Source organism: Nannobrachium achirus (assembly GCF_963921795.1).
Source record: "Nannobrachium achirus genome assembly, chromosome: 15".
NCBI lineage: Eukaryota > Metazoa > Chordata > Actinopteri > Myctophiformes > Myctophidae > Nannobrachium > Nannobrachium achirus.
The window spans coordinates 24943303-24966428 of NC_137822.1; the positions used below are offsets into that span (position 1 = coordinate 24943303).

A 23126-nucleotide genomic window follows, 5' to 3' on the forward strand; every position below is an offset into this window, starting at 1 on the left:
ACACACATACCCTCTATATATAATAGAAAGAAAAAACTCATATCATAGGACACAACATATCCTATGACAACATACTGTAATAATACTGTCAAAAACATGAACCAATAATACTGTCAAAAACATGAACCAATGTCAAAAAACATGAACTTAACTAACCCTATGTCGTCAAAAACACCAGGTGGGTTTTGTTTTAACTTCTTTATTGCCACAAATGTCAAAAGGATTTCCATTGAGTAGTGTGTGTGTGTGTGTGTATGTGTGTGTGTGTGTGTGTGTGTGTGTGTGTGTGTGTGTGTGTGTGTGTGTGTGTGTGTGTGTGTGTGTGTGTGTGTGTGTGTGTGTGTGTGTCTGTTGGGAGAAGAGCAGATATAATTATTACAGGAAAACAAAATCAATAATACATTCATTAATAACATTTCCGATTAACCATTCAATTAAAATAACATTAACAATATGGGCGTATAGAACCTGTTTTCAATGTCCCACATAGTGTTGTTTTGTGGTGTTAAGGGCAGTTTACACTGAGCACTATAAAAATACAATTGTGAACCATATAGTTATAGTGTGAATGGCCCTTTGGTGTTAGGGTAAATTCTTGTGGTGTTATGATGTACAGTATTTGTATGTGGGTGTGTGGGTTAAATTCCTACCCTCTGGTAACACTCTAACATGGTGTGGTCTAGTTGAGAAGGTGGAGTTCTGACTCTTCTGAGCATCAGGATCCTGATCGACTCCCTCAACAGTGGATCCACCCTGAAGGTCAAACACAAATGTCATTAACTGATGCAAAGTTGTATTTATATAATTAATTCATTTCAACAGTAGAATAATGATCAGATACTATAGCTATAGACAGTTATATCTATAATCCATCCAAGGACAGATTTTATAGTATAATTACTCAGGATTCCTTGTTCCCTGTCTCTGAAGGAGTTAAAGGAAGGCTACTTTGTTGATTTTCTTTTACCTTGCACGTCTGGTTACATTTAGTAATTAATGTGAGTTATTTGTGTTGTGTTCAGAGCACACACCAGACAAAAGACCATTGATATTAAAGCTATACTGTGTAAGTTGCTAAACTATTGGTCAGTAGCGGTATTGCTTTTTCCTGCCGTTTTTGGCCCGGTGTCGCCATGGACCACCGGAGCAGGGCCTTAAACCACCGCGGCCGATACGAATCCGTAGAGGGGTAGAACGTAATTTTCTGACCAGGATTTGGGGAGTAAGGGTCAATTCACACTCTAATAGTGAGCTAACTAATTTCGGTTCGACACTGGCCAGACCCAAATATGGGTCGTCGTTCCCGGTTCGGGGGGGCGTCAACTGACTAAACTCGGCTCCACGGTGCTGGCGAAATGTTGTGACCTCCCGACTTAATTTCGGTACTCAGCGGTGTCTTCTCATTCATTCAGCCCGGCTTGCAAAATTTTACACTTTTAGACTGATTAGCACGAGAAAAAAAACCCTAAGGCCTCCGACTAACATGAATGCTCACCCATACATGCATCGTTTTCTGAGGCCATTTCTAGCCCAAGGAATTTTTTTGTGCAAAACAAATGCCTGCAATGGATTCAGCATCATGACAATCCCCAAATTAGACCCCTCAGATCCTACTTAAATACCCAGAAAAAAAAAGTTTTTCTGGGTATTTTCCTCCTGTATAGAAAGTCAATGGGAGGCCAACTTGATTTGGCCGCTGTGGCGACCCCGAAGGTCGTCGGCTTGGGCGCCCTAGCTAAATCATTAGAGCAAGCCCTGGGCTACGTGCTCAGTCTTGTCTGGTTCAGCTTGAGGTGGTGAGAAGAAAACATCCACTGTGAGATGTCAGCCAGATATGCAGCGATGCCCTCTTCAACCTGAGTGGTAGAGGAGAGGAGAGAGAAATGGTTACAATCAACTAATTGCGACCGTAGGTCACATTTAATTGCGACCGAAGTTCGCAGTTTACCATGAGAAATGTCGCAGCTTATCTCCGTCTGTCTGACTGTCTGTGTCAGTCAGTCCGTACACATTTTTATAGTCTATTGGTTGGTTTCCTTGTCACTGTGACATCACAGGTGATAGGTGACATCACCTATGTAAAAGTCCATATATGGGTATTCCCCAGAATCCCTTTTATGCCCATATATGAAGATCCCTGATGTCATCGATATATATCAGATGGCCAAGACATGGCCCATATCTGTGTGGCTGGTTCAGATAGGGATCTCCATGTATGGGCATACAATATATTGTATGTATATGGATACATATTATTATTAATAAAGGATAAAATAAAATAAAAAGTCCATACAGTATATGGGCATTCCGAGAAACAAAATCCCTTTCATGCCCATATATGGAGAGATTTCTGATGTCAGTATTGTCTGTGCTCACAGTTCCTCTGAACAGACTGCTGCCTGCAAGCAGTACCCCAACATGAGTTTGGGTGAGCTGAAGAACTCAGTACTTACTGACTGACTGACTGTACCTGGATCCTCTGGTGTGCAGTAACAAGTCCTGATCACCTCTACTGCAACAGCTTTGGTAGCAGGTCCTATAAGCACACTATCCAAATCACCACAACACTGTTAAAGGTCCCACTGTAGTCCTAGATTGGCTGTGATATATTCCTTTAATTTGTATTCCATATACAGTATAAAGCCATAGATCACTCCTATGCTCTCCTTTGTCGGTGACATTGTGAAATGTAAGTGATATCATCACAGCCATTCTAGGGCTGAAGTCGGATAGCGTCCATACTCACTCAGAAACCTGTTGAAATCATGTCTCCCACACTCTCTTCTCCTCCAGGCTAGTGTTAGCTGGTTATGATAGAAATACTGAGTGAAATCCCAGCTCCAACCACACAGACATGCTGATGTATCCACATCCACACTGGTATTTATTATCCCTGGCCCAATTCATTTGGTGACAACATTTACCAGATTATTTAATTCATAAACATCTCTGTTTTCACCTGTCTCTCTCACTCACAGACTGTTTCCTTCCTGCTTTTTGAATTGAGCCCCACCCAACTAGACCTGGATGCCCAATGACATTGCTTAACAGAAATGATGTCTGACCAAGTAGCTGCATGGCTGCCCCCTAGTGGACATGGTGCTTTAGTGCAGCTACAGTGAAATGAGAAACCTGGGTACAAATCACTATCTGAACTCTAAGGCTGGACTCACACAGCTGCGTGAAACATCTTCTCCTTATCGGCTGAGAATGGCCACTGGGAGCGCCGTACTAATGCATTGTCAATGGAAGGTTGTTTGGTTTTTTGTCGTTGCCTTGTCTCAAGCTCAACCGCAGCCTGTCTTTTGGCCAAGAGACACGGCAACGACAAAACACCAAACAACCTTCCATTGACAATGCATTAGTACAGTGCCCCCAGTGGCCATTCTCATACGATAAGGAGAAGATGTTTCACGCAAATGTCTGTACAGTGCCTAAGAGAGCTGTGCTCTGAGTTTCTGACAGGTAATAAAGTGGTCTAATGATCTGACTTTCAGCAGAGAGGTTCCATATTCGAACCCCAGTCTACCTGTAATTTGATGATGGAGTACTTTGGAATGTCTTTGTAAAGATATGCATGATGATGAGTAGCCTTGGAGGTAACGCCTCGGAAACCCAGACTTTTATTTTGGCGATAGGAAGAAATGCATGAACTCAAAATGTCTTTGAAAATGCACTGGGCGCCAGAAGTATGTGTGTTTGGGTGGCTTAGTTGAAAAAGCTCTTGACTCATCGACAGAAGGTCAAGGCATCAAATAAATGGTAAATGTATATAGCGCTTTTGATCCAAAGCGCTTTACAGAGATTGTGCATTACATTCACCCATTCACGCACACATTCATACACCGGTGGCGGAGGAAACCATGCAAGGCACCAACCAGCTCACCGGGAGCAATGTGGGGTTCAGAGTCTTGCCCAAGGACCCTTCGACATTAACTCAGGGGGAGCCCGGATTCGAACTGGGAACCCTTTGGGAACCCTTCGTGCTCTAATAACGGTTTCTCTACCCCTGAGCTATGCCGCCCCAGCACCTGTACCTCTGTATCTGAGTAATTGACACTGATGGTTTGATTTTTCTCTCCTTAAATGTCCATTGTCATTGACAATGCATTGGGCGCTTAAAGTTCAATATTTCAAAAACTACAAATTATTTCAAAGTAAAAATCTCAAGCATGCATGTCCACAGTAAGGCTAGCCTTACACTAGCCAATAATCGGGCGCGATTGAATCGGGAAGCATTAAACACTACAGGATAATTGTTTCAGATTCTCTGACCAGATAATCTCAACAGGCTCACACTAGCCGGTTTGAAAAGTCGGGCGCTCCACACGTTACAGGATTCTATCCCGATTGGGTCGGGCCTGAACACAGCAATAATAGATAATAGACTATAATGAATACAAAATATCACGGGGGCTGTTCTGAGACCTTCGCCTTGCAACACACACTTTTTGAATTGTGAATGAAGTTGCTCTCGGTTAAAGTATGTAGGAGTTTTAAAAGTTAAATATCTCCAAAACTACAAAACATTTCAAAGTAAAACGTTCAAGCATGTGTGTCCACAGTGAATTTTGTAAAGACTATTATATCTCTAAAACCATGAAACATTTCAAATATTCATTTTCAGGCAAACATTTCCACAGTAAGCTGAACATGATAACGTTTGTACAGTGTTTCTAGGTGTACTTTTGTAGCTCTAGTAGCCTGACAAAGTTTGTACTTTTTTAATGCATTGGGCGCTTAAAGTTAAATATTTCCAAAACAACAAATTATTTAAAAGCAAAAGTCTCAAGCATGCATGTCCACAGTCAATGACAATGGCCTTATAAAGGAAAGATAAATCAAGCACCAGTGTCAATTGCTCATGCAGAGATTGTTTCAGATTCTCTGACCAGATAATCTCAACAGGCTCACACTAGCCGGTTTGAAAAGTCGGGCGCTCCACACGTTACAGGATTCTATCCCGATTGGGTCGGGCCTGAACACAGCAATAATAGATAATAGACTATAATGAATACAAAATATCACGGGGGCTGTTCTGAGACCTTCGCCTTGCAACACACACTTTTTGAATTGTGAATGAAGTTGCTCTCGGTTAAAGTATGTAGGAGTTTTAAAAGTTAAATATCTCCAAAACTACAAAACATTTCAAAGTAAAACGTTCAAGCATGTGTGTCCACAGTGAATTTTGTAAAGACTATTATATCTCTAAAACCATGAAACATTTCAAATATTCATTTTCAGGCAAACATTTCCACAGTAAGCTGAACATGATAAAGTTTGTACAGTGTTTCTAGGTGTACTTTTGTAGCTCTAGTAGCCTGACAAAGTTTGTACTTTTTTAATGCATTGGGCGCTTAAAGTTAAATATTTCCAAAACAACAAATTATTTAAAAGCAAAAGTCTCAAGCATGCATGTCCACAGTCAATGACAATGGCCTTATAAAGGAAAGATAAATCAAGCACCAGTGTCAATTGCTCATGCAGAGATGCTGGTGCAGGGATTTGATCCCATAACCTTCAATTACTGAGTCAAGAGCTTTTCCAACAGAGCTAGCATATCTCTGAATGTAGGAGCACCCACTGCATTCATAAAGGCATTTTGAGTCACCCACCCATGCATATGTTTACACAGAAAATGCCAAAGTAGTGCATCATTTGGGAAGACTGGGGTTTGACCATGGCACCTCTGAGCCAAAGAACTAATCATCTTGGCCCATGTCCCTTATTTAATATTTACTTTTTTTTTTTCACGGCTAGAATAATAGAACATAGAAGAAATAGAAGAAGAAAAATCACTTACAATACACTAAGAGAGCTGTGCCCTGAGTTTCTGATAGTAAAGTGGTCTCAGGCTGGATTAACCATTGGGCCGGTGGGGCCGTTGCAAGGGGCCCTTGGCTCTCAGGGGCCCTTGGGGGAACTGGGCTGTGTGGTCATTGACAATTTACTATTAAATGTATACGTTAATTAAAAATCAAATGTGTGGGCCCCTCCTCTGTTGTCCATACAACGTCGCTACGACCTCGTCCCAAAAAAAAATCGCATTTTTCGGTGCTTGGTGTCAGGCTCTCTCTCACCACCACGTCCATACACCCACGCATTTTGCTGCCTTGCAACCAGTGGACCAGAAATACAAAGTCAATCACAAAATAATAATACAACACCATGAATATTCTATAGTAGTTTGTGATGATGATAATGATGATGATGATTGGTTCAATTGTAATAGATAGGCTTGAAAGAAGTCAAATTCTTTCTCTTTTCTATTTAAAAAATAATATATACTAGCTCTTACTGTGCCAATCCCGAACTAGTTCGGCTTTATTTGTCCTTATCAGGGTGCCGATCCCGAACTAGTTCGTCTTTTTTTATTTATTTTTTTGAGCCGGGCCGCCGGCCGTCATCTGTTTACACGGCCCGCGAGAGCGTCGCGCCGCCGATATTTACCATCCACTCCAATGCAATCCAGGATCTTTAGAGCTCATTTTCTCTGTTCCATGCATATCCATGAGGTGTGCAAGGTTTAATCATGGCTAAATCGCCGAAAATAGGGCTTCTAAAATGCTTGGTAGCCAATAGCTAACTTCAAGCTAACTTCATCCTGTTCCTGTACATGCACAAAGGAAAGTGTTCAGGCGAGTCATGGCTGCGCACGGCTTGTGCACCAGCGCTTGTCTATGTAGGATTCTATGGCCATTGGGCGCCCTCTAGTGGTGAAAAGGTGGCATTGAAAGAGTATGTATATGTAATATTTTATAGGCCTATGTGAATTGAAATCCCCTTTTAAAGGGAAATTACAAAAAAACGTTGGTAATTTGATGCCATACACCGCGGAGCATCAGGGGGACTGTGTCCCTTCCCTGCCAATTTGAAAAAAATCCATCAGTTTTGCCTCCTCGGAGGAAATGGCACAGGCTTTCCACCAAGGCGCACTCAAGGAATCGAGGGAAGAAGCGGCCAATCAGCATTGATGCTGTCCGCAGACACGGAAATATCTGACTCTCTCATCTCAAGTCACTCTGGGTGAAACCAAGAACCTGTAGGCTACGTTTAAATATGTATTGAGAAGTCCCTCTCATATCAATGTCTTAGGGCCCACCCAGACGAAATGCGATATTGTATAAGATCAGAACTCGTGGCCGGGGGCTGATCGGTGATCATTTCAAATGACAACGATTCTCTTTCTTGAAGTCGTGGCCGAAATATCCCGCTGTGCAAGTGAAATATCAGATATTCTCGGAGGCCCTTCCGAGGTCATAAAAAGTCCATTAACATAATCCAATCGTGTCGGGGTCCCGTTCAAACCCAAGACCGAGTCCGGGGCCGAACTCACGATTTTCCCGGGGAGGTCATAAAATTCAGCCCGAGGTCTGATCGGGCCCGGGATCTGGCCAATGTGAATGGGGCTTAGTGTCTTTATACCCTTCTCTCAAGCTAAACCCAGGGGTCCCATGGCCAACAAACAATAGGTGTGGCATGGCTTCATTCATTCAATGCTGATGAAGTAAGCACAAAAGAGGTGTCAGGGCCAGGGGTGTCAGGTGGGGTTTGGTCCCCCCCATCTCCTCATTAAAGGAGAGACAAACTGGCTACCAACAACAGTTGGTGTAGAGATCATGGAACCTAGATATTGTGTAGATCAACAAGTAAAAGTCCAATATTTGCCATGACAACAACCTGTGATATGTCTTCTTTTAGATGTATGAACCGATTAACTGACAAAGGACGCAGTCGTTCAGAAAAAAATGTATCGGTTCCTAGTTCCATGTTGTAGGCAGCTGGTTGCTAGTTGCACTAGTTTAACCTCTGCATTCAGATGCTGAATAGGATGCAGGAGAGAGTTCAGTATGTCCTAATCATGCCCCACGTTTGTCCAGAGTCCAAAATAAACTCTCTGTGTGCACATAATGTGTATTGTGTGTGTACCGTCTGACTGGTTATACTACTATAAAGCTGCAACATAAAATGTATCATATATCAATATCATTTACATCAGCAGAGTGAGTTTTTTGTTTGCATCTTTTTTGTACAGTATGTTTGAGGCTTTTTATTGGCATCCAGTTCTTTATTTTATTTATTTGAACCCCCAGTATCAACTGTATAGCATACTGAAATGCCATCTTGATTAGGCCTGTGACGATTCACTTACCTCCCGATTCGATTCGATTTCGATTCATAGGGTGACGATTCGATTATATCACGATTATTGCGTTTTCGTGCGATTTGCGATTCGAATCACGATTATTGCGATTTTTCCCCAAAAATTACATCTTTTTTATATTGAAACATTTTAAAACAATTCTAAACAATATAAAACATTAAAAGTTGAATCATATACTTCAAATCAATGCAGCCAAATAAAGTCAGTCAATCTTTCTGACATTTATTTCAGCCAAAGTGCCAGTGGTACAACATTACAACAACATGTTCCTGGTCAAGATGCCAGAAAACACAGAACACAACAGTCATAAAAAAAATAAAAATTAAATAGCTGTGCTGCAGGCCTACAGCACTGTGCAAGCTTTAGCCATAACATGACATCCTCATGACCTAAAACTGTTCCTTTAGGACCTGTACTTTTTTTTTATTATTATAAATAAATAAAATCGGGAAAATCGATTCTGAACTTTGAAAATCGATTAATTGAATCGCCAGCATTAACATCACGATAATATAGTAAATCGATTTTTTGCACAGACCTAATCTTGATAGAATGTACAGTAACATCCCCAGGGTGCATTTAAAGGCATTGTTCGGTTCTTTTTTTATCAATTACTCACCCCATGGGGACTTGAATTCATCGATATTCTTTTAGTTTTTGTCGCATTCCTTAGCCAATCATTTCCAGCAGTGGTTCCCTATGGAGACACAAAGAGCCTGCTTTGTTTCCCTTTGGAGACACAAAGAGTCTCCTCAAATTATTGGCTTATAGGAATGCGACAAAAGCTAAAAACATATCCATGAAACATATCCATGAGTTAATTTTCAAATTTAGACATACCTTAAAGATTTTTCTGCGTAAGCTTAGCAAAGTTCAGATCAGCCAGCTAGACCTTCATTTATCTAGCTGTGTGAGAGTAGCCAACGTTGTTTTGCAAGACTTTTGCTCTGTCACACATCTCCACTCTATCGTCAACAGTTGACTTCTGTGTCCTCAGGTCCTCAGAGATGATTGGCTAGGCATCAGGTGGGTGGGTCATGAAAAAAAGAAGAAGAAAAAAAAGAAACAAGCTGGGCATTGCCACTCCATACCTGTCTTTTCACCTCATTACGGTTCAGTTTAAGGTTCAACACATTCTCTCTCTCCTCCTTTCCGGCCCTCTCATTTGTCTCTTCTCCAAGCAAACATGAGGATCTCCGTGGTCACCGTTGTCATGGTGACGCTGTATGTGACAGCGGTGCATGCAGATGTACAGCCCCAGAAAGACTTCAGTCTACAGAGGGTAGGAGACAGACACACACACACACACACACACACACACACACACACACACACACACACACACACACACACACACACACACACACACTGCATGTATTCAGTAACATACTTAAGTTTAACCATGTTTAAACAGTAATGTAAAACAGCCATCCAGTTTAACATATACCTTATACTGTAGCTTTACTGAAGTTTTGTAATCATGATATGTTTCTTTCGCTAGTACTCAACACAAGATCCTACTGTAATGTGTGATACACAGTATTATAGACAGTGTGAGAGTGTCTTGTTTGACAGAGCTGTCATTCTGCCAGTTCCATGTTGTGTGTCTCCCAGAGGTGTCAATTGGGTATGGCAAGGTATGGCAGCTGCCATACCTTGGCAGCTGCCATTTTAAAATAGATTCATTGTGCCTTTTACTAAGGTATGGCAACATGACTGGTGTCAAGAAAGACACCAGTCATGTTGCCATACCTTAGTAACAATGAGTACTAGTGAAAGAAACACCAGTCATGTTGCCATACCTTAGCTTTTGCTGAACTGACGCCACTAACGTCTCCCCTGTCCTCCGCACTATTGACTGTGTAGAAGCTGACCCCTTCTCTGAGGGAACGCTGTGTTCTGATGTGGCTGTGTGTGCGTGTGAGCATGCATGTGAGCATGTGTGTGTGTGTGTGTGTGTGTGTGTGTGTGTGTGTGTGTGTGTGTGTGTGTGTGTGTGTGTGTGTGTGTGTGTGTGTGTGTGAGAGAGAGAGAGAGAGAGAGAGAGAGAGAAAGACAGAGAGAGAGAGAGAGAGAGAGAGAGAGAGAGAAAGAGAGAGAGAGAGAGAGAGGGAGAAAGAGTTCAGTATAGGAGATAGAGCTTGTTTGTGTCTGTGTGTATATGTGAGAGAGAGGAGATACTGTAGCTTGTTTTTGTGTGAGTGTATGTGCGTGTGTGTGTGCGTGTGTGCGCGCGCGTGTGTATGTGTGTGTGTGTATGTGTGTGTGTGTGTGTGTGTGTGTGTGTGTGTGTGTGTGTGTGTGTGTGTGTGTGTGTGTGTGTGTGTGTGTGTGTGTGTGTGTGTGTGTGTTGTGGGGAAAGTGAAATGGCTGTATTTAAGTACACTTATATAACACACAGGCACGTGTGTGTGTGTGTGTGTGTGTGTGTGTGTGTGTGTGTGCGTGCGTGCGTGCGTGCGTGCGTGCGTGCGTGCGTGCGTGCGTGCGTGCGTGCGTGCGTGCGTGTGAGTGAGTGAGTGAGTTTTTGGGTGGCCAGGGCTAACCCTGACCAGGTAGCAGCTGGGAGTGGCTTTAATAGCTAATCAATCCAAAACAAACTATTTTGTTTCAACAACAACACGGAGGCCTTCTATAAAAATGATTAAAACTACTTAATTTCTTCTGGGAACTGTTCCTCCCACATGATCTGCTATACTGCACGTTGTGGGAGGTGATTTCTTCAGAGTTGAAAACGTTTGTAAAACGTATAAGGGAGTGTAAAACAAAACAAAACGTGGACAGTGACAGAACATGATGAGGTTAAAATGATGTAAAACATTGGTAGAACTTTGGGTTGTATAACCTCCTAAATATTGTTAATGATCTTTGTATGTTGCTTGTGCTCCATGGGCAAGAAAGTGATTCCATTCGAGGAAAGGGGTCTTAAAATATCACTCTTGGCACATAAACACAACCAGCTGGCTTCTCCAAAGAAAGAGAAGCCAGCTATGGGTCAGTGTGGTTGGCAAGATAACACATTTAAAGGTTATTTTAAAGGTTTCTATTTTGTTCAAATGCAAATTTTAACTAGTGTAGTGTTTTTTTGTGCGCGTGTGTGCGTGCCTGTCTGGGTGTGTGTTTTGAGGTCAGTGAAATGGCTGCATTTCTGTTATTTAAGCCCCAAAAATAAACAGGTCATCAATAACAAATGGAAGGCCCGGATTGTGTAGCTAAAAGAAATTGTAGCTATATTTGGATTTATTACTCTATGAAGTGTAATGAACATTCGGTATGGGGACAAAGCTGAGTCACAATACCACAAAAGACCACAATGTTCCCTGTCCAAAAGCAACAAAAGCTTGATCTCTGCCTGAATGATTACCATCATGTTGCACTACCAGCAGTAATCATGAAGAGCTTTGAGTGACTAGTCAAAGCACATCACCTCCTCACTGCCTGTCACACTAGTGGCGTTTCCATAAAGCTACTTTTTGCGCATTAACGGCTTATTCACAAAATCTTTTTATGGAAACACTTCAAAATGCGAATAAAATTTCATTATCCGCAAAAAAAATGATCCGCTTGGAGGAGGTGGATTTTGAGGCTTTATCGAATAAACTAAATGCGCATGTGTGAATGGAAACGGGTCAGACTATAAATGCGAATAAAATATGACGTTCTGGTCAATATCGTCCTCCTATAACACTTTCCCCCGCCGCTTAATTAACGTCCATTGTATAGCGTTAGCCCACAAAACAAACCGGTTGTGAAGCTGGTTGCACACTGCTGCGTTTTTCGTTGCGAAATTGTGTGATGGAATTTGTATTTCATTCATTTTAGCACAACAAACGCGATAAAACAATAGAACAAAGCAAATGAAAACATTTTAGCACTCACTTTTTCTTTTCTCTAATTACAATCTAAAATATGAACCCTTGTTGTAAAAAACTAAAGTTGTCCTAACTCTTGAGAGTGTAAAATGAAACCAAATGGACCCATAAGGGTCCATTTGGTTCAGGGGTTGGGGTAGAGTTTCCGTCTTAGAACACGGAGGGGTCCCGAAGGGTTCCCTGTTCGATTCCGACTCCCCCAGAGTTAGCGTCGAAGAGTCCTTGAGCAAGACTCTGAACCCCTAGTTTCTCCCAGTGAGCAGGTTGGTGCCTTGCATGGTTTCCTCCGCCATTGGTGTATGAATGTGTGTGTCAATGGGTGAATGTAATGCACAATCTCTGTAAAGCGCTTTGGATAAAGGTGCTATATAAATGTACCATTTATCACCAAGTTCAGAAATGTAGTACTCAAAAGGATGTGCGGATTGGCACAAGCACCTCCTCCTCCACTCTCTCCTCTCTTATCCCTGGGGCACCCCAGGCCAGGCGGTGTTTTGCTTGGTTAATAAACCAGACCACACACAACACCACCCCCAAAACGAAGTGAGTGATAGAGGCTGGCACCGCCAGGCAAGGGCGGTGTGCCCGCACCCCCCTCCTGTACTTTCTGTTCACTGACGACTGTGGCCACACAGCTCAAACTCCATTAAAAGGTTTCTGATGACACCACAGTCAAACAGCTTACAGTCAATGATGAGATGGCCTAACAGAGAGGAAGCGAGCTCTGACATCATGGGGTCATTATAAAAATAAGTGAACCGAAGTGAGTGGTGCTGACAATGATGATGAAGATACTGTAGACCCATATGACATCACATCCGATAGATCTATGACGTCCCATCATTATATTGTCAGGAAAGGGACAGGCTGGGGGCTTGTAATACTGATGTATTACCTTGCTTATTGTAAGTCGCTCTGAATTAAATGTTCACTCTTCTACTGTCTGGCAAATGGTACCAGAGCATCGGGGTCTGATCTAGCAGGCTCAGGGAACCTTTCTTTCACCAGGCCATAGGAATCTTGAACTCAAAACAGTGACATACCGTCACATACCGGTCGACTGTACGTACAGAACTAGGCTATTGTTAGCACTGCTGTCTGCTGAGCTTCACACCAACATTTCACTGTCTGCACATACAGTACCTGTATGAGTGAGTTACAAATCGTCACTGTCGGGCATAAACCTTGTATCTCCAGGTTTCAAATGTGTATGTTTTAAAGCCCTACTTCATCATACAAGAGTGTTGCATAAAAGTAGTGAAAATAACAGATCTACAAGCCTCACTATTTTAAATCATTTTTAAAATAATAACAAAAAAGGAAGGTTTGAAAATACAAGGTTTCCACCTGACGTCTTCACTCTCGAATGAATCTTCAGTCGGAATCTGAAGATTCATTTGTTCTCATTTTCATGCATTTGAGCATTTCTGTGCGTGTGTTTTGTGCTGATGTACATTATTGGTGTGTATTTTGTGTGTCCAGTTTGCAGGCAGGTGGTTCCGCATTGGCCTGGCCTATGACTCTGCAGCATTTGTTCCCTACAGAGACAAACTGAGGATCTCCATGGGCATGATAACACCACAGGCAAACGGCAATGTCAACCTCACCATGTGGGACCTTACGTGAGTTTGTGTGTGTGCGTGTGTGCGCGTGTCATCTATGGCAGTAGTTCTCAAACTTTTTCATATTAACTCATATGCTGCTATTTTAAACATAGGCTGAACTGTTTTCCTGCCAAATTGTCCTTACCTTTTAACATGGGCACGTGCACGCATAGTGCATGATCTGTGCGCGACTCATGTAGTAGACCGGTAGACAAGATGACAGCTTTCGAATAAAAAGAAATCCAGAATAGACAAATCCGTTGCCAGGCAGTATCCTGGTGTATTCGGCCAGCTGTGCGCTATGGGAACATGTGGACACGTTCGCGCACATAGCAGACGATATGTACGCGGATCATATGCCAGGCGGGCACAAGAATCAAACAGCTATCAAATAAATAAAAAAACGCGTGAAAAAAGACGATGATATGACCGTCCAGCTCCTTCCTCTGTTTACAATGCAAACTTATGGGACGGAAGCTACGATTGGGCCTTTGAGAGGATACAGAAAAGTAGATCCGGTCTCGGTCAGAACAGAAAAAAACGTCCGGATACAGTTAGGAGGCGGGCCTAAGACTCCGAAACGGCTATACTGCGATCATACTTTTAATTGTTTCATAATGATTAAAGCTAATTACATTTCCGGGATCTACGGGCATCGCAGAGTGGTACAGCGGGAAATCTCCGGTTTCGACGGGGATCACGGGAAATGAGTTAAGGACCACCAAATTTACACTTATTAGCCCGCAGACCCGCAATCCCGCATTTGAAAAGATATGTCAGGGACCCCCATAAGAGATGATTTTTACAACTCTAGCAGTGATTCGAAACCATTTTTAATTTCAAGGACCTGAATGACATGCCTAATGACATGCATTAGGCTATGGACCCCCATTTAATGGCATTTCTATCTCCGAGACCCCAATTTATATTGTAAAATCAATGTTAATTTAACTAAGCCAAATGTTCCATTTGTACACTCCACTGAGTTACGGTACATACCCATAAGGGTCCATTTGGTTCCTTACTGTAATTTAGCTGGGGACCCCCTGGAACTCCCTCAAGGACCCCTGGGGGTCCCCAGACCCCACTTAGAGAACCAATGATCTATGGAAGCATTTATATGACTGTAATGTACAATTCAAGGCTAATTTCACTTTATAGCACAGCCAGGGAGGGAAAGAGGTGCACCACCGATGTAGACACACTGCGGCGCGACAGGGTAGCTAACAACACTGCACAGCTCAAGACCCTGATATTCAGGAATTGAATTGAGTTGGTGTTAGCTAATCCGGACTGTGGCATCGCAGTCTTTTGTGTGCACCTCATTCAGTGTTTGGGTTGCTTACAATATTTAGATCTTTGATGATGATTGTCATTTGAGCAAACCTATTTAATTACAAGCCCATTCAACATCCAACTCCAATCATGAGTCAGATTTTGTCAGACTGCTCGTAGTAGGATTAAAATGCTTCTTATTAAACAATACGGACAATTCTGCTTGAGGTACCATATTGTGACATCCCTGAGCCTTCAGTAAGCACTTTATTTTTGAAATCTGAATGTTTGTGTAGACGTATGTGGCAAATTGGCTAAACTGCTCAACACCAGGCTGAGGTCAATCCATGGCGGTCGTGAGATATGAGTACAACATGTTTCAGGGCTAACTGTGATGTTGCTTTGAATTTCCCTTAGGATCTATCTAATCTGAAAATAAAGGTCAACATTTTTAGAAGTATACTATCAGTCGTCAATCATGAGAAGCAGGGAAGTGTGTCTAACGTGGAGTTTGATGTTGAATAGGTTTGTATTAAGTTGTAGTAGTTGTATTAGACTAGAGGTTCGGGCCGCATCCTCACATCTAGAGTTTGGGTCGCTACGCGGCCCTCACACCATACATACAGGTAGCACCGCCGATCCGACTGCTATGGGCATATATGGAGATTGGAGAACTCTGAGGCAACAGCTGTCGTCTTATTCTATGCGCTTTGTAAATGGTAAAACGTGACGCGTATCAGTACAGGTAGAAGCACTAAATAAGAGTTCCGCACCCATTGCACAATAATGTAGTAATATAGGGCTATTATTGCTCAATAATGTACAAATACAGAGTGTACGGTAAATATGACCTTTGTAAGCATGAAATGTAGTTTAGTAGATGTCCCATGGCATGCATTATTATTTGTGCATAGTGTGGAGGCAAATGCTAAAAAGTGAAATTCCCTACAGATTGTACATTTGTGTGTGTGTGGGTGTGTGTGTGTGTGTGTGTGTGTGTGTGTGTGTGTGTGTGTGTGTGTGTGTGTGTGTGTGTGTGTGTGTGTGTGTGTGTGTGTGTGTGTGTGTGTGTGTGTAATAAAGGAGGGAATACAGTGAAAGAGCAGCATTAAGGGTTATTTATGCTTAGCAGTGTGCCAGTATCGTGCAAAATAGCAGATATACAAGCTTGTAGATCTTCTATTTTCATCGGTGACACCGGTGTACAGCCAAGCATAGCGAACCCTTTATTTAGTCAGGATAAAGTAAACATTGACACTGTGTATCCTTATATGGTCTATAGACCCACAGGTTGTGTAAGCCAGCTGTACAGATATGAGAGGACCAACAAGGCCGGCCAGTTCACCTACTTAAGCACACGTAAGTCTCTTAGAAGGTTTCTGTAGTGTCTGTCTGTCTGCCTGTCTACCTGTCTACCTGTCTACCTGTCTGTGTGTGTGTGTGTGTGTGTGTGTGTGTGTGTGTGTGTGTGTGTGTGTGTGTGTGTGTGTGTGTGTGTGTGTGTGTGTGTGTGTGTGTGTGTGTGTGTTAAAAGCGAACATTTGTAACTCAAATGTCTGCTTCTGGGGGGTCCCTGGAACAACATATTTTGAGATGGGGGGTCCGCGGCCAAATACAGGTCATTTTGGGGGTCCTTGACATGAAAAAGTTTGAGAACCACTGATTTTGAAGAAGGATTTAGAAGACATTTATAGAATCGGGACAAAATATTCAAAGACTTCCACAAATGTTAAAGATCTTTCAAAAATAGCAGATCTACAAGCTCGCTGTGAGCTTGTATATCTGTTTTTTCATAGTTAAAGCTTAAAATAACGGTTAAAGTGGTTCAAGTCTAACTATAGCATTCAAATTAGGATGAAGCACATGCATGCATCACTATAACATAGACAAAAAATCTTGTATGTAGTGTTTTTTAATGTTTGAAATTCTGACATGAAAGGTCCATTGTGCAATAGGTATAGCCATTGCTGACAAATAAGGACAATTATACTGCTGTGCATCAAAAAACAACAACTCGGCTCTCCCCTCCCCTTCACAAAATGTGCAATAGACTATACAGCAGTGAAAGAGGGACAAACCTATTGCTCTTTTTGACTACCCACGAACTGTGCCGTATTGATTGATTCAGATAAGGTTCCCGGAACCTAGGTTTGCCCTACTCTGCTCGGAAGTAACTTTATACTTTCAAAAGTTTCCAAAATAGTGATATGTAGAATATCTGCTGTGAATAAATAAATAAATGGGTATTTACAATCTGATGCTCAGCCCTCCACAAATCAAAGATACTGGATTGGTTTAAAAAATGGGGACTCAACAAGACACTGGTGTCTACATGACAATAAAGACATTGTTGTCTACATATTATCAAGACAGACAGTGGAGAAAGTAGTACAGTCAGCTGGGCTGGGGCATTAAGGCCACTGTGGCCTGAGGGCATGACATTTTTTGGAGGGGCACAAGGCCAAACTGAGGGGCAACGAAGGCCATGGACTTCATGGCCTCCCTGAAATTCCTGCCCTGCTTGTACACACTGTAATATGAATTTGAGGCAATAGAAGAAGTAATACCGGGAACGGCCAGTAGAGGGCAACAGAGATAGGCCACTCCTGGGACTTGCTTCATGATGCACTCATCCTATCTCAGAAATCTTTTTAGACCCAGTCAGACACCAAATATCAAACCATGGCATGATATCAGAGAACGTGTCACAGAGGAGGCAGCTGTTATACGGTACTTTAACACATAGTGTTTGTTTTGGAGGCAATCTGGGAACCCATTTGGTAAAACAAGGGGAAAAAAGACCTTTGAGTTTAACTCTGGGGGCACCACCTCCTTTTATGTGTGGAAACAGGAACAAGGTTTGGCTCCTCCCTTTTCTTAGTCCACATCCTCCCGGGTACGTCTTTGTGTATTCATGGGTTCAATTTGTAGTCCTACAGCGGCCATATTGAGGACCAACACAGGTGTTCTGATTGATGTAGAACATTAATTATATGCCAATCAGACAAGTGAAACACCTGTGTTGGTCCTCAACATGGCCGCTGTAGGACTACAAATTGAACCCATGAATTCCTACCAACAACAACACTACATGTTTGGGGCAGTGGTGCTGAGAGATTAGTCTGGAGGAGAGGAATATTGACACCTATTCCCCATTATGACTGGATTTGCTGTAATCTGCTGCCTATAACATGCTGCCATGCATGTTTTTACTTTTTAAAATATTTACTATTTACTTGAATTATACAAGAGGGACTGTGATTGTGCGGAAACCTTGCCCAAATGTGAAGACAGACATGTGTCATAGAAAATGTCATAGATCACTTATAACCGTGTCTGTGACATCAGTCATATTATATTATACTAGTAAGACACCTCAGGGCGACATGCGCTGCGCAATGTCTTGGCCATCTGGCCAGTGATGTATATCGGACCAGTTACCCATGTATGGAGACCCCTGGCTGGTACCCATATACAGTATGGAGATCCATGTACTGTATATGGAGATATGCTGTGAGAGCCCAAACATGATTACTCAGTTATTCGTTATGTGAAAGTCCTATTATGTCTATGAAATCTGACATCATACCCTTTTATGCCCATACTGTATATGAAGATCCGTTAGTGTGGTATGTGGCATTCCCATATGAAGTTCTGTTAGATATGGGCTTAATATTGATGACATCAGGGAACTCCATATATGTGCAATGGGCATAAAAGGGATTCTGTTAGTGTGACTTTACAGTGAAGCCAGAATATGATGTCAGAATGACAAACCCATAGAACCACAGTGTCAGATGTTATAGACAGAGATACATACAGTACATACAGACAGACAGACAAGCTGTGACCGTTCACATACTAATGACACAGTCACAGACTGGTCACATGAAGTCCAACATCTACATTGGAGCCATGCCGTTTCTTTGTGGATCCGTATCGTTTCCTTATTTTATTATGTTTTTGTGTGCCTATGTTAAAATGACACAGGTTCAAATGATGCAGGTTCTGGTAAGGTTGTGTAATTTTCTGTTGACTGAACTTGAATATAGATCTATTCCCATTTCCACTTATTTATTCATTTATTTAAGGTCTTCTGTTGTGCCCTCTCAGGTCATAGCATGACGAAGGACATCACAGTGGTGGAGACAAACTACACTGAATACGCCATGGTCCTCAAACACAAGAAGTTTGAGAGAGAGTACACACAGGTGGCTCTGTATGGTGAGAGACACATAGACACACACGCACGCACGCACGCACGCACGCACGCACGCACGCACGCACGCACGCATATTTTGTACCAGAGACTCCTATGCATGATTTGTGTTGTTAAAATGTTTTCGAAAATATTCAAACTAAGACTTTCACATATTTTCAAAATTAAAAAGAAAATAGATGATGTTTATCGGGTTAAAGTGGTTAAACTGATTTTGGTGCTACATCCATTTTGCTGGGGACCCCATGGAACCTTCTCAAGGACCTCTGGGGTCCCGAACTCCACTTTGAAAACCAATGGCTTAATGCATGCCTTGGGTTCCATGACCCACAATCTAGAGTGGTAAATAAAAAGCAATACAGGGGTATAAAGTTCCAATAACAAATATAGTAGGCTAATTTAAGTAAAACGTAACCTACTTTTTATTTTTATTTTTCTCTTTTCCGATGTCTTCAACTAAACATACTTTCCTGTTTCGTCATGCATCGCATCAGTACTATTTTGAATTATTTTGTGAAACAGTCCATATTTGTTTACTCTAGGCTATATTTACAAATGTAAATATACAATTTACAAAACCTAGTTGGGTATATGATTTATCAATCTATATGTTCACACGTTTGTGTGTGGACATGTTTGTCCCTGGCTTTGTCTCTCTCTACATCAGGGGTCTTCAACAGGGGGTCCAGGACCCCTAGGGGGTCCTCAGAGTTACTACAAGGGGTCCTCTAAATCTTTGAGTTATAGAAACTTGTTTTTTCTCCTTTTTTATATGAACCACTTGAACCCTAGTGTCAATATTCTGAGAACTTTAGCCAAAAATAGCAGATATAGACGGGTTTCTTGTTTACAAACATTGAGACTAAATGCACAGCTGACTGTATCATGTAATCAATTCCGTCCAATCCCCAAACCTGTTGTTTTGGGGAGCGCTGGTTTCATTGGCTAATTTTGGTACCGACCCTGCGCACGCATCTAGTTTTATCAGTGTAACGTGGACCAGAAACCTGTCTATACAAGCTCACAGCGCCTTGTAGAGCTTGTAGATCGTCTATTTTCGGCAAAGAGCTTTGGTGAAGAGGGGAAAAAAGAGCAGACTAAGTACAGAGTGAAAGGTCAAGCTTATTTAGTTTTGACAAGTGGTTAAATATCTGAAAACACAAATTGACATCCAAAATACACTGATGATTGTGCTATCAAACGATTAAACTATATGGAATCTATGAACAGGTTGTGGGGGTCCCTGCTTCATCTCTCTCTCTCAACTGAGGGGTCCTTGGCCTGAAAACGTTGAAGACCCCTGCTCTACATACTGTCTGTCTACAGTCTGTCTGTGTCTCCACAGGTCGTTCTCGTTCTCTTAGACCGGAGATCATTCAGAAGTTCAGAGACTTTGCCAGGTCCAGGGGTTTCCCACCTGAATCTATTCTCACTCCACCTCACGCAGGTAAGCAGGGGGAAATACATGTATGCTGTTACTGTAAGCATCTTTCACACAGACTACGTGAAATCCGTGTGATCGCAAGTATCCCATTTGTTTCCAATGGGGGCATGCGTGACAGTCCGTCTAGTACGATACGGCTGATGTGCCGTTTCTGATGGTCTGACAAGGACTGCTCTAATTTGTATAAAGTTTATCTCAACCAACTTCGTCCAAATCCGTGGACACTCAGTCTAATCGCACAGAATGCAATTCTGTCCACCTCCAGTCCGCAATGGCTGTTGTTGTTTGACAGTCACTCTGTTGGATCACTTCCCTGTCATTTCCCACAGCCACACTTATACACAGAGCAGTGCTGCTTTCATTGGCTTCACAGGGCTCACGGACGGACAAGATCTGAATAAAGTTGGTTGAGATGGACTTTATTCAAATTAGATCTGTCCTTGTCAGTCATGTCAGATACGGGACATCAGCACAAACTTTGCCGTATCGCACTAGACTAGACAGATTGTGATGCAAGCCCCCATTGGAAATGAATGGGATACGTGCGTTCACACAGATTTCAGGGATTTGGTGTGGAAGTGACTCAAAACGTGACTCAAAACACACGCACACACGCACGCACGCACGCACGCACGCACGCACACACACACACACACACACACACACACACACACACACACACACACACACACACACACACACACACACACACACACACACACACACACACACACACACACACACACACACACACACACACACACACACACACACACACACACACACACACACACACACACACACACACACACACACACACTAATATGCACACATGCATTGATCATTTTTAACATAGGGTTGATTAATTGGCATTCCTAATTCATATTGGTTTCTCTTTTTCATTCTCCAGCAGAGAACTGCCCGCCGACAGGATCTGGACGCTAAGTTGGTCTGTTTCTAGGTTTTTCAAGCTTATCTGAAAACTTGTGATTTGCTTCTTGAAATGTCCTGTTCTGCATATAATCAACTTTTGTTTCTGTAATTCCAGCTCATTGAAGATGAAGACACCACCAGGTGTTGAACTGCTACTCCAGCATTTCCTTCCAATTTTCCAAGAACAACAATGTGATATAGGGATTATGTTCTTGTTGGAGTATATATATATATATAAACAGACATTCATTGACTATATTGTTTATTATTGAGATGAACTTTGTTGCCATCAGATTTTCAGCACATGTGTCATCATTGCCATTATATAATATTAAATTCCTGTCACATTCTATGGCAAATATCTAACTCACCGTTATTGGCATGAATAAATAAAGAGTGTTTACATCATACAGCTCTTGATGTTTAAGTGTTCTTCATTACAGCCAAATGCCAAAAAGTTAAAGAAAATCTCAAACCACCTGTAATTGCATTTTTATGACTTTTGGGAGCTCAGTGGCCATCTTATCACCCAGGCATTCATTGTATCCAAAGCTTACGCAACCAAGGGAAACTGTACACACACGAACGAACTGCCATAAACAAAATGGTATTTCCCACTAGTATTCACTGACAGTGAGGGTGTTGGTTGATACCATAGCAGTGCTGCTGGCTGCCAGCCTCGCCATGGGTTGTGGGTTCGAATCCCGATCCAGACGACCTTTGCTGCGTGTCACTACCCATCTCTCTCCTATATCCTGTCTATCCCTACTATCCCCTATCAATAAAGGCAGAAAAAGGTACAAAACAAAGAAAATTGAGGGTACTACTAACCTGGTTCTCTCTTCTCTGCAGCGTCACATATCAAACTTTAGCTTCCTCGCCCTTCCTCGGAGTACTGGTGAAGTATGTCTGTCACAGTGGCCATTTCCATACAGTAATGTGTTTGCATTTTATCACTAAGCTGTTGACCAGCTGTTTCCAATGACCTCTTTGATGGACAGCCAGTTAACCCATGTGACCCTGGTCTGATCAACCAACTTCTGTCATCCTTACGTGGGCCGTGCTCCTAACAAAGTCTTTCCTGACACTTCACAGGCTGATTGGCTGCATTCATTTCCTTTAGGTACTACTGACAGTTAACGCAAGGGAGCCCATATGCCCTCCACTCTATAGTAAATGCCATGGTTCACCTGAGATGGAATTACAAACAACATCGTGAGACCGTGAGACGATGGATGGCAATGGCGTGGTGCTTCAGCATCCTATGCATCTGCCCTGGCACCCACACTCTCCACAGCATTGAGTGTCTGCGACAAAGCAAAATAGAAAATAAATAAAATAAAACATTTTGATTTTCACATTTTATTTATGAAATACAGCTGGGAGTTTTTTTGCTTACACTTTTTTAAATCTTACCAAAGGATTTATTTTCAACACCTTTAACGACGGTTGCTGCCACAACCTCAGCCTCCTCAGATAGCAGAAGGTTCTCAAATGTTTAATTTCAAGGACTCCCATATAACTCTCAGAGTTTCAGTCAGACCCGTAAGGCTCCATTTGGAACCCCCTCGAGGAACCACGAGGGTCCCTGGAAGAATCCCTGGAGAATCACCTG

The 23126-nt window shown here is 42.2% G+C and overlaps 1 protein-coding gene across 4 annotated transcripts; it reads left to right on the forward strand.

The window, feature by feature from the left end:
* Positions 1-9244: 9244 nt before the first annotated feature.
* ptgdsa (prostaglandin D2 synthase a) lies at positions 9245-21921 on the forward strand. Of its 4 annotated transcripts, none has more exons than XM_080743902.1 (7): positions 9245-9446; positions 13519-13658; positions 16198-16274; positions 19029-19139; positions 20480-20581; positions 21489-21523; positions 21627-21921. In XM_080743902.1, exons 1-6 carry the CDS (start codon positions 9351-9353, stop codon positions 21521-21523), a joined length of 561 nt encoding a protein of 186 aa, XP_080600028.1. In that variant the 5' UTR covers positions 9245-9350; the 3' UTR covers positions 21627-21921. The 4 variants fall into 4 exon arrangements, with proteins under 4 accessions (XP_080600028.1, XP_080600029.1, XP_080600030.1 ...); XM_080743903.1 differs by having other exon boundaries at positions 21492-21527; XM_080743904.1 differs by having other exon boundaries at positions 21492-21523.
* The last annotated feature ends 1205 nt before the right edge of the window (positions 21922-23126 follow it).

Excerpts from the sequence above, each read along its gene's own strand:
- ptgdsa (XM_080743902.1), top strand. The coding sequence starts at position 9,351 with ATGAGGATCTCCGTGGTCACCGTTGTCATGGTGACGCTGTATGTGACA. Across the intron at positions 19,140-20,479 it reads CACACAGGTGGCTCTGTATG|GTCGTTCTCGTTCTCTTAGA; the intron begins GTGAGAGACACA and ends GTGTCTCCACAG. Across the intron at positions 20,582-21,488 it reads TCTCACTCCACCTCACGCAG|CAGAGAACTGCCCGCCGACA; the intron begins GTAAGCAGGGGG and ends TTCATTCTCCAG.